The sequence below is a fragment of the Lepidochelys olivacea genome (assembly GCF_965140295.1).
Source record: "Lepidochelys olivacea isolate rLepOli2 genome assembly, chromosome: 12".
NCBI lineage: Eukaryota > Metazoa > Chordata > Testudines > Cheloniidae > Lepidochelys > Lepidochelys olivacea.
In genome coordinates this window covers 2,918,065-2,932,192 of record NC_140422.1, presented here as the reverse complement: position 1 = coordinate 2,932,192, position 14,128 = coordinate 2,918,065, and the positions used below count along the sequence as shown (strand labels likewise).

The 14,128-nt window shown below is 46.4% G+C and overlaps 1 protein-coding gene across 3 annotated transcripts in view; it reads right to left on the bottom strand.

Annotated features, from left to right (window-relative positions):
• Positions 1-13,925, bottom strand: part of VAC14 (VAC14 component of PIKFYVE complex) — a 191,605-nt gene extending 177,680 nt beyond the window's left edge. The window contains exon 1 of one of the 3 annotated variants that reach the window (XM_084644950.1): positions 13,645-13,925. In XM_084644950.1, the coding sequence (XP_084501076.1) occupies positions 13,645-13,748 (104 nt within the window). In that variant the 5' untranslated portion in view covers positions 13,749-13,925. The remainder of the gene's footprint in view (positions 1-13,644) is intronic. The other 2 variants (XM_084644951.1, XM_084644948.1) reach the window with 2 other exon arrangements.
• Positions 13,926-14,128: the final 203 nt, after the last annotated feature.

Here is a 14,128-nt window from a genome sequence, read left to right as displayed (position 1 = left end):
CCTGGAAACAGAATTCTGCTGCCCAGCCATGTGTGATGTGCCACCATACCGGCAGGCACTCAATTTAAAAGGCAAAATGCGACCTTGTACCTAAAGCGCATGTGCTGTCTGCTGTGACTTGCTTGATTCACTGTGAAAGAGTCCCTCTTTTGTTCTCAGAAATGTAGCTTCTTAAATTGTACTCTCCCTTTTTATCTCCCCTGCAAGTGCAAATGTTTCTATTCACCCCCTATCAACTCCATCCCTGAGGTTATTGCAGATTCGAAGGTGGGGGGAAAACAAAAACAAAACAAAAAACAAAAACACCCCACACTCGCAATGACATGTTTTCAGAGCTCATTCAGTCCTCCCAAACTGATGAGGTACAGCTGAATCCATGGAGGCATTCGGTGGCAGAGGCCAGGAAAGCATACAGTGAACATGATCAGAACATGTGAGAGGAAATGCAGAGGCTAATGGGAGAGCAAACAGACATGATGAGGCATCTGGTGGAGCTGCTGGAATGGCAACAAGAGCACAGACCCCCGCTGCATCCATTGTATAGCCACCTGCCCTCCTTGCCAAATTCCATATCCTCCTCACCCAGACACCCAAGAACACGGGGGGAGGCTCCGGGCACCCAGCCACTCCAGAGGATGGCCCAAGCAACAGAAGGCTGTCATTCAAACAGCTTTGATTTTTAATGTGGCTACAATAAGCAATGTGGTCTGGTCTTTCCCTCCTCCCCAACCCCTCCTGCGCTACCTTGTCAGTGATTTTTTTTTTTTTTAAAATAAAGACTGAATGGCTTCAAGACAAAAGGGACTTTATTTCCTTTGCCAGCTGTGGTCGAAGGGGGACTGGCTTACAGAGAAGTACATTCACCAAAGGGGGCGGTTTTGCATCAAGGACAAACACACACAACTGGCACATGTAGCCTGGTCAATCATGAAACTGTTTTTCAAAGCCTCTTTGATGTGCAGCGCACCTCGCTGTGCTCTTCTGATTGCCCTGGTGTCTGGCTGTTCAAAATTGGCTGCCAGGCGATTTGCCTCAATCTCCCCCTTACTCTCACAGAGATTGTGGCGCACACAGCAAGCAGCAATAACAATGGGAATGTTGGTTGCGCTGAGGTCTGAGCGAGTCAGTAAACTGCACCAGTGACCCTTTAAACATCCAAAGGCGCAGTCTACCACCATTCTGCACTTGCTCAGCCTGTAGCTGAACTGCTCCTGACTACTGTCCAGGCTGTCTGTGTACGGCTTCATGAGCCATGGGAGCAAGGGGTAGGCTGGGTCCCCAAGGATAACTACAGGCATTTCAACATCCAACAGTAGTTTTCTGGTCTGGGAAGAAAGTCCCTTCTTGCAGATTTTCTAACAGCCCAGAGTTCCAAGCGTCATGCACCTTTCCCGACCATCCTACGCTGATGTCAGTGAAACATCCCTTGTGATCCACCAGCGCTTGCAACACCATTGAGAAGTACTCCTTGCAGTTTACATACTGTTTGGCAAGGTGGTCCGGTGCCAAGATAGGGACGTGTGTTCCGTCTATCGCCCCACCAGTTAGGGAACCCCATTGCAGCAAAGCCAACCTCTATGTCCTGCACATTTCCCAGAGTCACTACCCTTGTTAGCAGAAGGTTATTGATTGCCTTGGATCACAGCAGCCCCCCCAGTAGATTTGCCCACTCCAAATTGATTCCCGACTGACTGGTAGCAGTTAGCTGTTGCAAACTTCCACAGGGCTATCGCCACTTGCGTCTCAACTGTCAGGGCAGGTCTCATTTGGTACTCCTGCGCTTCAGTGTGGGGGAAAGCGACTCACAAAGTTCCATGAAAGTGGCCTTACGCATGTGAAAGTTTCGCAGCCACTGGGAATCATCAGATACCTGCAACGCTATGCAGTCCCACCAGTCTGTGCTTGTTTGCCGGGTCCAGAATTGGCGTTCAACTGTATCAACCTGCCCCAGTGCCACCATAATATCCCAATTGCCACATCCCGTGCTTTCAGGAACATCTGTGTCCATGTCCTCCTCACAATGTTCCTTGTGCTGGCAGCTCCTAGCTACGCTCTGCACATACTGTATGATAACGCGCGAGGCGTTTACAATGTTCACAAAAGCAGTGCGCAGCTGAGGGGGCTCCATGCTTGGCGTGCTATAGCGTCTGCATTGATAACCCAGGGGAAAAAAAAAAGAGGCAAAATGATTGTTTGCCGTTGCTTTCAAGGAGGGAGGGAGGGGAGTCTGAGGACATGTACCTAAAATCACCCGCGACAATGTTTCTGCCCCATCAGGCATTGGGAGCTTAACCCAGAATTCCAATGGGAAACAGGGACTGTGGGATAACTACCCACAGTGCACCACTCCACGAGTCATTGCTAGTCACAGTATTGAGGCCACACCTTGCTGACCTACTGCGCTTAGTGGGGACACACGATCGACTGTGTAAGGTCGCTTTCTAAAGATCGACTTCTGTCAAATCGACCTTATTCCGTAGTGTAGCCATGCGTGGAGTATCGTAGTGCAAAAGCACCACGGCTTTGTCTACACTAGCACTTTAGTTGGTCAGGGTGTGAAACAAAACACCCCCACCCCACCCTGACAAAAATGCTAGTGTAAACATAGCTTAAGTGTGCCTTTATGGATTTTAGGTTAATCCACAGCTGAAGTGAATTCTGCACTGGCTATTCCAGGCTTCTCCACCACCACCACCTATATCAGGTGTAGGCAAACTTTTTGGCCCGAGGGCCACATTGGCGTTGCAAAACTGTATGGAGGGCCGGGTAGGGAAGGCCGTGCCTCCCTTAACAGCCTGGCCCCTGCCCCCTATCCACCCCCTCCCACTTCCCGCCCCCTGACTGCCCCCCTCAGAACCCCTGCCCCATATCCAACCCCCCTGCTCCCCGCCCCCTTACCATGCTCTCAGAGCAGCGGGAGCTTGCATCCGGCTGGAGCCAGCCACACCACTGCACTGCCCGGCAGGAGTGGCAGGTCAGAGCGCTGACGGCGCCGCGTGCGGAGGCTGCGGGGGGGAGGGAACAGCGGGGGAGGGGCCGGGGGCTAGCCTTCCCAGCCAGGAGCTCAAGAGCCGGGCAGGACGGCCCTGTGGGCTGGATGTGGCCTACGGGCTGTAGTTTGCCCACCTCTGACCTATATGCAGTGAAGCCTCCAGTTTGACGCCAAGCTGAAGGGGTTAGATCCCATTTCAGAGCATGACACCTACCCTTCTTTTGTAAGAGTCAAGTGTAAATTCAGTCAACTCCACTTATAATTCCTATTATACCAAAAGTACTGCTGGCATGGCAGTAACGGTGATGCAGTGGAGATCGTGGACAGAAAAATACACTTTTGTCACTCACGTTACTGCACATGTTGTCTTTGCCATAGGAAAGAGGACATGGAAGGGTTTATGCAAGGACAGTTAGACACAAGGCCACACTGGTGGCTCAGTAGAATTCTTGCCTGCCATGCAGGAGGCCAGGGTTCAATTCCCAGTCAATGCATACATAAAAACAGCCATCTTAGAGTCTAGCCCAGTGGTTTTCAAACCTGGTTCTGGGTCGCAGTGTTGCTGATGGATACAAGTGTGATATCAACACATAAAAACCTCCACCCTGCTGGAATACCCACCAGACAGGTGTCTCCCAACCATGCTTGAGGGTTCCAGATTAGGGACCAGCTTCTAACTAGCATATTTTGGATGAATTTAAAGCTTCACAATTAATTGCATTGTTAAACAATAATAGAAGCCTTTTATTTAAATATTTTGGGTCTTCTACATTACAAACAGAATATAAAAAGAAAAGGAGTACTTGTGGCACCTTAGAGACTAACAAATTTATTTGAGCATAAGCTTTAAGTGAGCTACAGCTCACTTTAAAGCTTATGCTCAAAATAAATTTGTTAGTCTCTAAGGTGCCACAAGTACTCCTTTTCTTTTTGCAGATACAGACTAACACGGCTGCTACTCTGAAACCTAACCGAATACAAAGTGTACAGTGCTTGCTTTATATTATTTTAATTAAAAATATTTGCACTGTAAAAACAAAAAAGAGTGTTTTTCAATTCACCTCATACAAGTACCATAATGCAATCTTTTTCGTGAAAAAAAAATAATCTACATTCATAAATTGCACTTTGTTATGTAACTGCACCCCAAAAAACAAAATGTCAAATTCTTGAGCCTACAAGTCCACCTCAGTACAACTTCTTGTTCAGCCAATCACTAAGACAAATCAGTTTGTTTGCATTTATGGGTGATAATGCTGCCGGCTTCTTATGTATGAAAGTGAGAACAGGCATGGCACTTTTGTAGCCAGCACTGCAAGGTATTTACACGCCAGATATGCTAAACATTCATATGCTCCTTCGTGCTTTGGCCACCGATTCCAGAGGACATGCTTCCATGCTTGTTAAAAAAAGTGTGTTAATTAAATTTGTGACAGAACTCCTTGGGGGAGATTAGTATGTCTCCTGCTCTGTTTTACCTGCATTCTGCCATATATTTCATGTTAGAGCAGTCTTGGATGATGACCCAGCACGTTTGTTTTAAGAACACTTTCACAGCAGATTTGACAAAATGCAAAGAGGGCACCAACAAGAGATTTCTAAAGAGAGCCACACCTCTCTTTAGAGCTCGACCCAAGGTTTAAGAATCTGAAGGGCCTTCTAAAATCTGGGAGGGACGAGGTGTGGAGCATGCTGTCAGAACTCTTGAAATGTAACACTCCAATGCGGAAATTACAGAACCCAAACCACCAAAAAAGAAAATCAGCCTTCTGTTGGTGGCATCTGACTCAGATGATGAAAGGGAACATGCATCTGTCCGCACTGCTTTGGATCATTATTGAGCAGAACCCCTCATTAGCATGGACGCACGTCCTCTGCAATGGTGGTTGAAGCATGAAGGGACATATGAATCTTTAACGCATCTGGCATGTAAATATCTTATGACGCTGGCTACAACAGTGCCACGTGAATACCTGTTCTCACTTTCAGGTGACATTGTAAACAAGAAGCCAGCAGCATTATCTCCCAGAAATGTAAACAAACTTGTCATAGATTACCTTTAATAAGCAATTCTTGTAGGGGATATTCAGTAGACAGCAGAAAAGCAGAATTATAGGAAAGGTCTGGAGTTCAGCCACAGCCACAGAGCTACCATAAGCAATGAGGACTTTAATGGAGACTAAACATGCAGTCCATCTTCTCAAAAGATGGAACCATAAAGATTTCTCAGACACTCAGACACAGCCTTGGGGAAAAGACTGCTTTCATGTTCATAGCCTACACCCAGCATGAAGTCTGCATTTCATATTTGAGAAACTGGGGGAGTTGCTTTCACTAGCCAAGTCAGCTGCTGAGAAAGATCAGTGTCATGTTGATTTAAACAAGCAGGGGGAGTGTTGGCATTACCAAGCATCATTTTCCCTGGCCTGCATTCCCTATACCCACTTTTTCATGCTTCTCTCACAGAACATTAGACCCTTGATCCCAGAGCTTGTTCGTATCCAGGCTTGGAAGCATTTGATTTTTATAGGTAAATGTCGATAAACATTGATTTCATGGTACATGCACAAACCAACAAAAAATATTTCCAACAACAATCAAATTTACAGATGGGCAAAAGAAAAATATTGCTTGAGAACTTCTTGGAGTTTGATTTAAGGTCAAAATTTTGACATGACTTTGAAAGAGCTGAAAACAATTATGAAACAAATAACCAGGGAGGAAGTATTTAATCAGAAAAAATGTAAACGATGATTGGGGATCTTTTAAGAACACCTTACTGCATGGAAGAAGAAGGCTGTGCTGGTTAAAAACCAACTGGGTTCTGAGTGCAAGTGAAGACAGTAGTATATATAAAAGAATAATATATATCAGATGTAAGAAAGGGAAGTTTATAGTAATGAATATAAATCAGAATTTAGGAACTGTAGAAAATTGATAAGGGACGCAAAGGGACATAAGGAGAAGTCACTGGTGAGCAAACTTAAAGAGAATAAAAGGAGTTTTTAAAATATATTAGGAAGACAAAGAATCCTGACAATGGTATTGGTCCATTACTAGACAGAAATGGTGGATCAATCAATAATAATGCAAAAAAGAGAAGTGTTCAGTATTTCTGTTCTATATTTGGGGAAAAAAGATAACCGATACATTGATGGCAACACTGTTTCCATTCCACTAGTATCTCTGGAGAATGTTAAACAGAAGCTATTAAAGTCAGATTGCTTCTTGGAGCAGCTTGTCCTGGAACCCACAAGGACTGAGGCGATTGGGGGGGGGGAGGGATAGCTCAGTGGTTTGAGCACTGACCTGCTAAACCCAGGGTTGTGAGTTCAGTCCTTGAGGAGGCCATTTAGGGATCTGGGGCAAAAATTGGGGATTGGTCCTGCTTTGAGCAGAGGGTTGGACTAGATGACCTCCTAAGGTCCCTTCCAACCCTGATATTCTAGGATTCTCAATTTAGTCCTAAGAGTAACACAGGATCTGAGCTAAGAGGTGAATATAGCTGACCCACTCAGTAATAGAGACCATAAAGTAAACTTCACACACTTGGGGTGGGGAAGAGGAGCGAAATGCCAAATAAACCCATGGTAGTAGCATTTAACGTCTAAAAGGGGAACTACACAAAAATGAAGAAGCCAGTTACAGAGAAGCTAAAAGGAACAGTCAATGGTAAAATGTCTGCAAGCTGCACGGAGACTATTTAAAACCACCATAATAAAAGGTTCAAACTAAATGTATACCCCTTCTCCCACCAAAACAAAAAACCACAAGGACCAAAAAAATGCCGCTCTGGCTAAACAAAGTAAAAGATATGGTTAGAGGAAAAAAGACAATCTGTAAAAATTGGAAGTCATTGTGACACTGCACCCCATATTCTTCAGTGATATTATTAGGAGTAAAATACATCATAATTATGATGTATTTTATGCAAGATAAGTCATGTGATGCATCATTGGAAAAGTTATGAATTGCCTAATATGATTATCAGATTTGTATGCATGTATCATTTTTGTGCCTGAAGTTATGAATGTTGACTGTGTAACTGTCTTTCAAATGTAGTTACACCTGGCTAACACCCACTAGACAAGATGCTTTCAGGCTAGATAGTGAGTGGGGAAGGACCTATTAAGGGCAATGGGCCATAAGGAAAACACAATAGGCCTTAGGAGAAGCTTATCTCCCACCTGGTGAGCCTTCCTGTGAAGGCTACAGACAGCCTCCAAGTAACGGCTGCTATGACTCTTCAAGGACACATGATGAGACCACATGTCTCGAGGCCCCATCTTTGGATGTCAGTATTTTGACACAGACTAGTCTGGGAACCAAGCTTTGAAACAAAGTGTTCCCACCACATGCTATATAAGGCAAGGAATGACATCATTTGTCACTCAAGAAGACTCCTAGAAACACCTGAGGAACAAAGATGAACTGGGGGAAGTGCTGGACCCAGGCTAAGAGATTTCTAGCCTGTGAAACGAAACACCTGGGGATTCTAAACTTAAAGCAAGTGCAGTCTTGCCCCTTAAGAATCTGCAGCCTGCCCGCATCACCTCTTAGGGTGAGAATCTGCTATTCATATCCAATCTATTTATTAAGCTAAGTTTGCATTTTGTTTATTTGCTAGGTAATCACTTAAAATCTATCTTTAGGTAATAAACTTGTTAACAAGTTAATAAACTTGTTTTTGCTTTATCTAAACCAGTGAGTTGGAACGAAGCGTACAAGAGGCTGTAGCATATTCCTCTCCACATTGAGGGAGGGGGCAAATTTTATGAGCTTACGATGTACAGTTCCCTGTGCAGCAAAAGATGGTATAATTTGGGGTTTACCCTCCAGAGGGGGTGCGCACCTAGGGAGCTGGGAGTTGCCTTGGCTGTAGCCTTCATATGCAGGGGTTGGTCAGAGAGCCTGCATGTAACTGCAGCTGGGTGTGTCCCTACCGATATGTATGGTGGTGAGAGTGCAGGCTGGAGGGCTTTGCAGCTGGTGACAGTAGTGAAGTGTGAGAGGGAGCCCAGGCTGGTACGTCAGGGGGCTCAGTGGACCCCAGTCCCAGACTGAATCCCAGGGGTGATAACCCATCACACTCATATCATACTGAGGAAAATAGAAAGGAACATTTACCACTTGACTTGCCAGAGTTTAAGTATAATTAGGCAGGCCAAAAATAATTTGAAGAGCAACTACCTAAGGATAAAAAAATTTAGCTGTTAGTTTTTGTAAGTAGATAGAAGAAGGAAGGCTGCCAAACAGTGAGTGGAGCCACTGGAAAATCAAGGTGGTAAAGGAGCACTCAGGGAAAATGAGGCTGTTACAGAGACGCTAAATGAATTATTTGCATTGGTCTTCACCGAGCCAAGGACATAGGAGAGATCCCCACACTTGAGCCGTTCTTTTTTTATGACAAATCTGAGGAACTGTCCCCGACAATCAGTAGAGGAGGGAAAATATCATAATGCCATTAAATAAATCCATGATCCACCCACATGTTAAATACTGCATGCAGTTCTGCTGTCCTCACCTGAGAGATATTAGAATTGGAAAAGGTGCAGAGAAGGGCTATGAAATTCATTAGGGGTGTGGAACAGCTTCCATATGAAGGGAGATTAAAAAGACTGGGACTGTTCAGTTTAGAAAAGAGACGACTAATGGGGAAATAGGACAGAGGTCTATGAAATCATGACTGTGTGGAGAAAGTGAATAGGGAAGTGTTATTTACCTCTTTACATAACACATGAATTAGGGGTCACCCAATGAAATTAATAGGCAGCAGGTTTAAAAACAAACCAAAGTACGTACTTCCTCACACAATGCACAGTCAACCTGTGGAACTCATCCAAAGTACAACTGGGTTCAAAAAAGAACTACATAAGTTCATGGATCCATCAATGGCTATTAGCCAATATGATCAGTAAGCTTACGTTTTTTCATGGTTATTTTTAGTAAAAGTCACAGACAGGTCATGGGCAATAAACAAAAATTCACAGGAGACCATGGACTTTGTGACTTAACCAGGGGGCAGGGCTGGAGAGTGGGTGGAGGAATGACAATTGGAGCCCCTCTCCCAGGGGGACGGGGGACTGAAAGCCTGAACCCCACTGCCATGGGGGAGAGGGGGCACAGCTGCAGTCTCTGCTGCTAACAGCTGAAGCCAAAGCAGTCACAGGGGTCCGGAGAAGTCACAGAATCCCTGACTAAATCATATTTTAAATGATCAAGGATGCAACTCCACACACTCAGTGTCCCTAAACCTCCAGAAGCTGGGAGTGGATGACAGGGCAATTTCGAGTGATCCATTCCCTGTTTTCTTCATTCCCTCTGAAGCATCTGGTACTAGCTACTGTTAGAAGACAGGGTAGTGGGCTAGACAGATCACTGGTCTGACCCAGTATAGTCAATCTTATGATTCATAAACGGGAATTTCAACTGCAAGTAGAGAGGTTATATTAATCTCTATTTGGCACTGGTACGAACGCTACTAGACTACTGTGTCCAGTTCTGGTGTCCACAGCTCAAAAAGGATGTTGACAAATTGGACAGGGTTCAGTGAAGAGCCACAAGAATGATTAAGGGATTAGAAAACAACTTTTATAGAGACAAACTCAAGGAGTTTAATCTATTTAGCTTAGCAAACAGAAAGTTCGTGGGTGATTTGATTACAGCCTAAAAGTACCTAAATGAGGAACAAATATTCAATAATGAGCTCTGCAATCTAGCAGGGAAAGATCTAACATGATCCAATGGCTGGAAGTTGAAGCTAGACAAATTCAGACTGGAAACAAGGCACAAATGTTTAATCCTGAGAGTAATTAACCATTGAAACAATGTAGCAAGGGTCATGGTGGATTCTCTATTACTGACAATTTTTAAACCAAGATTGGATGTTTTTCTAAAAGATAATGGCTAGGGCATATTTTGGAGAAATTTACTGGCCTGTGCTATACAGGTCAGACTAGGTGATCAGACTAGGTGACCCTTCTGACCTAAGAATCTATGAAAGTTTGTGATTTATTGGTTATAAAGCTTTAACTTTTGGAATCTCAATGTCTCCGCTCATTTAATAATTATTGTCTGCCCCTCCCCACTTTCTGATCCCCCATAATTTCCCACAACTATAAATTCCCACATTTAAATAAACTAAAATGGAAAAAGCTGCCTAAAAATAAACAGATCTGTCAAAATTATTTAAAAATTGATTTCTGCCGAGCCTGTTGATAGCCATTAGCTGGGCTGTCCCTGCTGTGCTAATGGAATTTCTTTGGGTCCCCCTGCCAGATTTATTGAGACCTTTTATTTGAAGGGGGCAGAGCTGTTCAATCTTTAGTAGAGTCTTAAAGGTTTCCTGTCGATTAAGTATTCCTGATAAAATAGTTTGAAGTAAGCAATCTGTCTAGAAATCCCATCCTCTCAGTTCAACTTTTACTCGACACTTGAGATGCCAGTTTCACTACTTTTCAGGATAGAGCCTTGTGGCAGAAAAAACATGAATTTCTAATGCAAAAAAAAAAAGGGGGGGGGGGGAATATTTGGCGGTGGGGAAAGAGGAGGATTGCAAACCTTGCAGGGCCTTCTCTATTCATAAAAAGGAGTCCAGTGGCACCTTAAAGGCTAACAGATTTATTTGGGCATAAGCTTTCGTGGGTAAAAAGCCACTTCTTCAGATGCATGGAAGTGGGTTACCACCCATGAAAGCTTATGCGCAAATAAATCTGTCAGTCTTTAAGGTGCCACCGGACTCCTTGTTGTTTTTGTGGATACAGACTAACACGGCAACCCCCTGATTCTTTATTCATAATACAGCAGCACAAAGAAAAGAAACCACCTTACACTTAAGTATGGCTACACTAGAGCTTACAACTTGCACAGATGCAACTGCACCACTGTTAGCTCTCTGGTGTAGCCACTCTAAGCTGAGCTCTGTCAACATAATTAATGCACCCCCAACGAGCAGGAGCAACAGTAGCTGGGTCGGCTGGAGCTCTCCCATTGATATTTAGTGTTGTCCACACCGACACTTAAGTCCGTCACTGGGAGGAAGGGGTGTGGCTTATTCACACCTCTGAGCGACATAAGTTACACTGATGTAAATGACAGTGTAGACAAAGCCCCAGCTCCAGTTCATGACAACTCCAATTCAACATGTGCCAGAGATGACCAGTGCAGAGTTAAGATACTCAGAGCAGTGCTAGTAGCAACTATTATCAAAAGGGATAAAGAGGTGAGTCAGACACAATTTTATACATTAAAAACATCCTGTGAAGTACAAATGCTATCGCAGGGAGGACTGATCTAGATTTTACCCCTGGGGGAATTTTGCATCAAAAAATTAAAAATCCTGTAAAATTCTGAAAATGTTATTGGTCAATAACACTATATAATCACACCAGTTTCAATTATTGTGGTAATTTATTTCAAAACACCTCTCAGCAAGTATGTCTGTAACAGGAGTAGAAAATTAAAGAAATCCCCGTGAAAACCCAGTTCCTGTTTCTCTGCCCTTCCCCCTCCCCCAAGCCCAACCGGTGGGCCAGCCACTCTCACCCCTTCCCAGAGCTCAGCCATGGGGCCTTCCCCTGAGCCCAGCCACTCATATCCCCCCCCCCCCAGCCCAGCTGAAGCCCCGCAGGAACAGAAACTCATACCCCCTCACCCCCAGAGGCCAGCCACAGCCCAGCCTAGCCCAGACACTCACACCCTCTACCTACCCCCCCCCCCCCCCCGACATCCAGAGTTTCCTGCATGCCACCACCACCTTCCTTCAGGCCATACTAGGAACTGCAGCTGCTGGGAATCCTCCTGTTTCCCTCCCCCTCGCCTTGTCTTCTATTGTGAGTTGGGCTCTGTTGGGTCCAGCAGCTCCTAGTGGCAGCCAACAGCTCTGCAGCCTATTTCTGGGGCGGAGGAAATTCTGCACACACAACATTAATTTCTGCATTGTACAGTTGAGCAGCATTCCCCCAGCGGCAAGACATAGCTTTTGAGGCTTCCTTCTGACCTTAAACATGCTAGATTCTGACAACCCACTTAAAGTGGTTTCTGAGCTCTCTTCAGCGTTGCTGCTAGACACTTGACATTGACAATGCTCAGCCCTGCCAGCATTGGCTACCTCTGTAGTACACAGGCTTCAGAGCCGCACTTCACCACTGGTGGAAATTGTGGTGGTCCTGAATTACAAAGCATGCTACTGTAATCAAGTCTTTGGAAGATTACCACCTAGGCCTGGGATATCAAATCCCACACACTGCAACTGCTTGGAAGGGTCGAGAAAGTGAGCGAAAAGGGTATGATGCTGCCTTAGGGGTGGGGAGTGAAGGCATATGTGAGAGCACAAAGAAAGCTTATACTGGAATAAGTAGAGTGGGCAGAGAAGTAAAGACGACTGCACAAAATTAGAACCAAAGTAACCATCTGCACTTAACATGTTACCATCCTATAAGATCTCAGCCAAAAAACAATAAGAAATGTCTATAACACGCCCCCCCAGCACCCTAAAGATTAAGACAGTTTAATTTCCTGTCAAATGTGCACTATGGAAAAGGAACACATCAATACTTAGAGAGCTAGACAAATTTCCATTTCCGTGCAAGAAGCAAAAGTGTCCTTACGCTGTACCTTACGCTGATGACAAGCAGAGCAATAAATTCTTTATTGCATCACTAGAGGTTTTATGGTTTTGAATCTCCAGTTATGTAATGTAACTGATTTTTCACCCATGATGCTCTGATTTGAGCACTCCACCCATGTTCCGACAGTGAAACTTGAGCATTACTGTTTGGTTAGTTTCAAGCTCCCGAAAATGCTTTTGTGTTTAGAGCAGGGGTAGGCAACCTATGGCACGCATGGCAAAGGCAGCGCACAAGCTGATTTCAGTGGCAGTCACCCTGCCCGGGTCCTGGCCACCGGTCTGGGGGGCTCTGCATTTTAATTTAATTTTAAACGAAGCTTCTTAAACATTTTAAAAACCTTATTTACTTTACATACAATAGTTTAGTTATATATTATATAGACTTATAGAAAGAGACCTTCTAAAAATGCTAAAATGTATCACTGGCACGCGAAACCTTAAATTAGAGAGAATAAATGAAGACTCAGCACCCCACTTCTGAAGGGTTGCCAACCCCCGCTTTAGAGTCACTGAATTTCAGGAGGATGCTGAACATACAGTTAAGAAAGGAGTTTCCGGGTCAGGTTTTACACAGCTCTGTCCTTTAACTTGGTGGTTCTCAACCGCAAAGTGGGTCACAACACCGTTTTAATGGTTTTGCCAGGGCTGGTGTCAGACTTGCTCGGGCCCGGGGCTTTGCCCTCAGCCCCGGGGGGCAGGGCTCACGTTACTCCCCCCCCGGGACTGAAGCCCTCGGCCCCTCCATGCCAAGCACCGGGGCTTGGGCGTCCTCCCCCGGGGACACGAAAGGGGACATTGCTGTTGTCAGAAGGGGGTTGAGCTACAATGACGTTTGAGCGCCCGGCTCTAACAAAAGCTCCAGGCGGTCCGAAATCCTCACTCCCGCCGCCACTTGGCGCCCTGAAGGTTAGCCGCACAGACCCCCCTGCGGGCCGGCTCCCGAGGGCCCGGCTGCCCCGGAGCCCCGCGCAGGCTGGCGGTCCGGGCCAGCCGGCCCCAGGCCCCGCTCACGCCCGGCTCTCACTTCTCGATCTCCAGCGCCGCCACCTTCCGCTTCTCGTAGAGCTTGTCGTTCAGGGCCCGCACCACGCTGGGCGCCAGGGGCGAGAAATCCTTCTCCGGGTTCATGCTCCCGCCGCCGCCAGCGGGCTCAGCCCCGGCCCGGCCGCCGCTCCACACCGGGGACGGGGCTCTCGGGGCCCGACAGGCGCCGCCGGCTCGCGGCCGGGAGCGGGAGGAGCCCCAGGAGCCCGCGCGGGCCGGGCGCGAGCGCGGCGCTACAGGGCGGCAGCCACCTTAGCTCGGGCACGTGACTCCGCGCGGTTCCGGTTCCGGTCGCGCTCCCAAACCGGCCCCCGCCCCTCTCAAGCCAGCCCCTGCCCCGCCTCTTCCGGTCGAGGCCGCGCTCTCAGCCCCTCCCCCCCGTCGCCCCGGCCTGGGAGCGTGGCCCCTCCCACCCAGAGCCGCGGCCGCGCTTGCGCGCTGTGGGAGGGCTCGCTCCGTCTCCT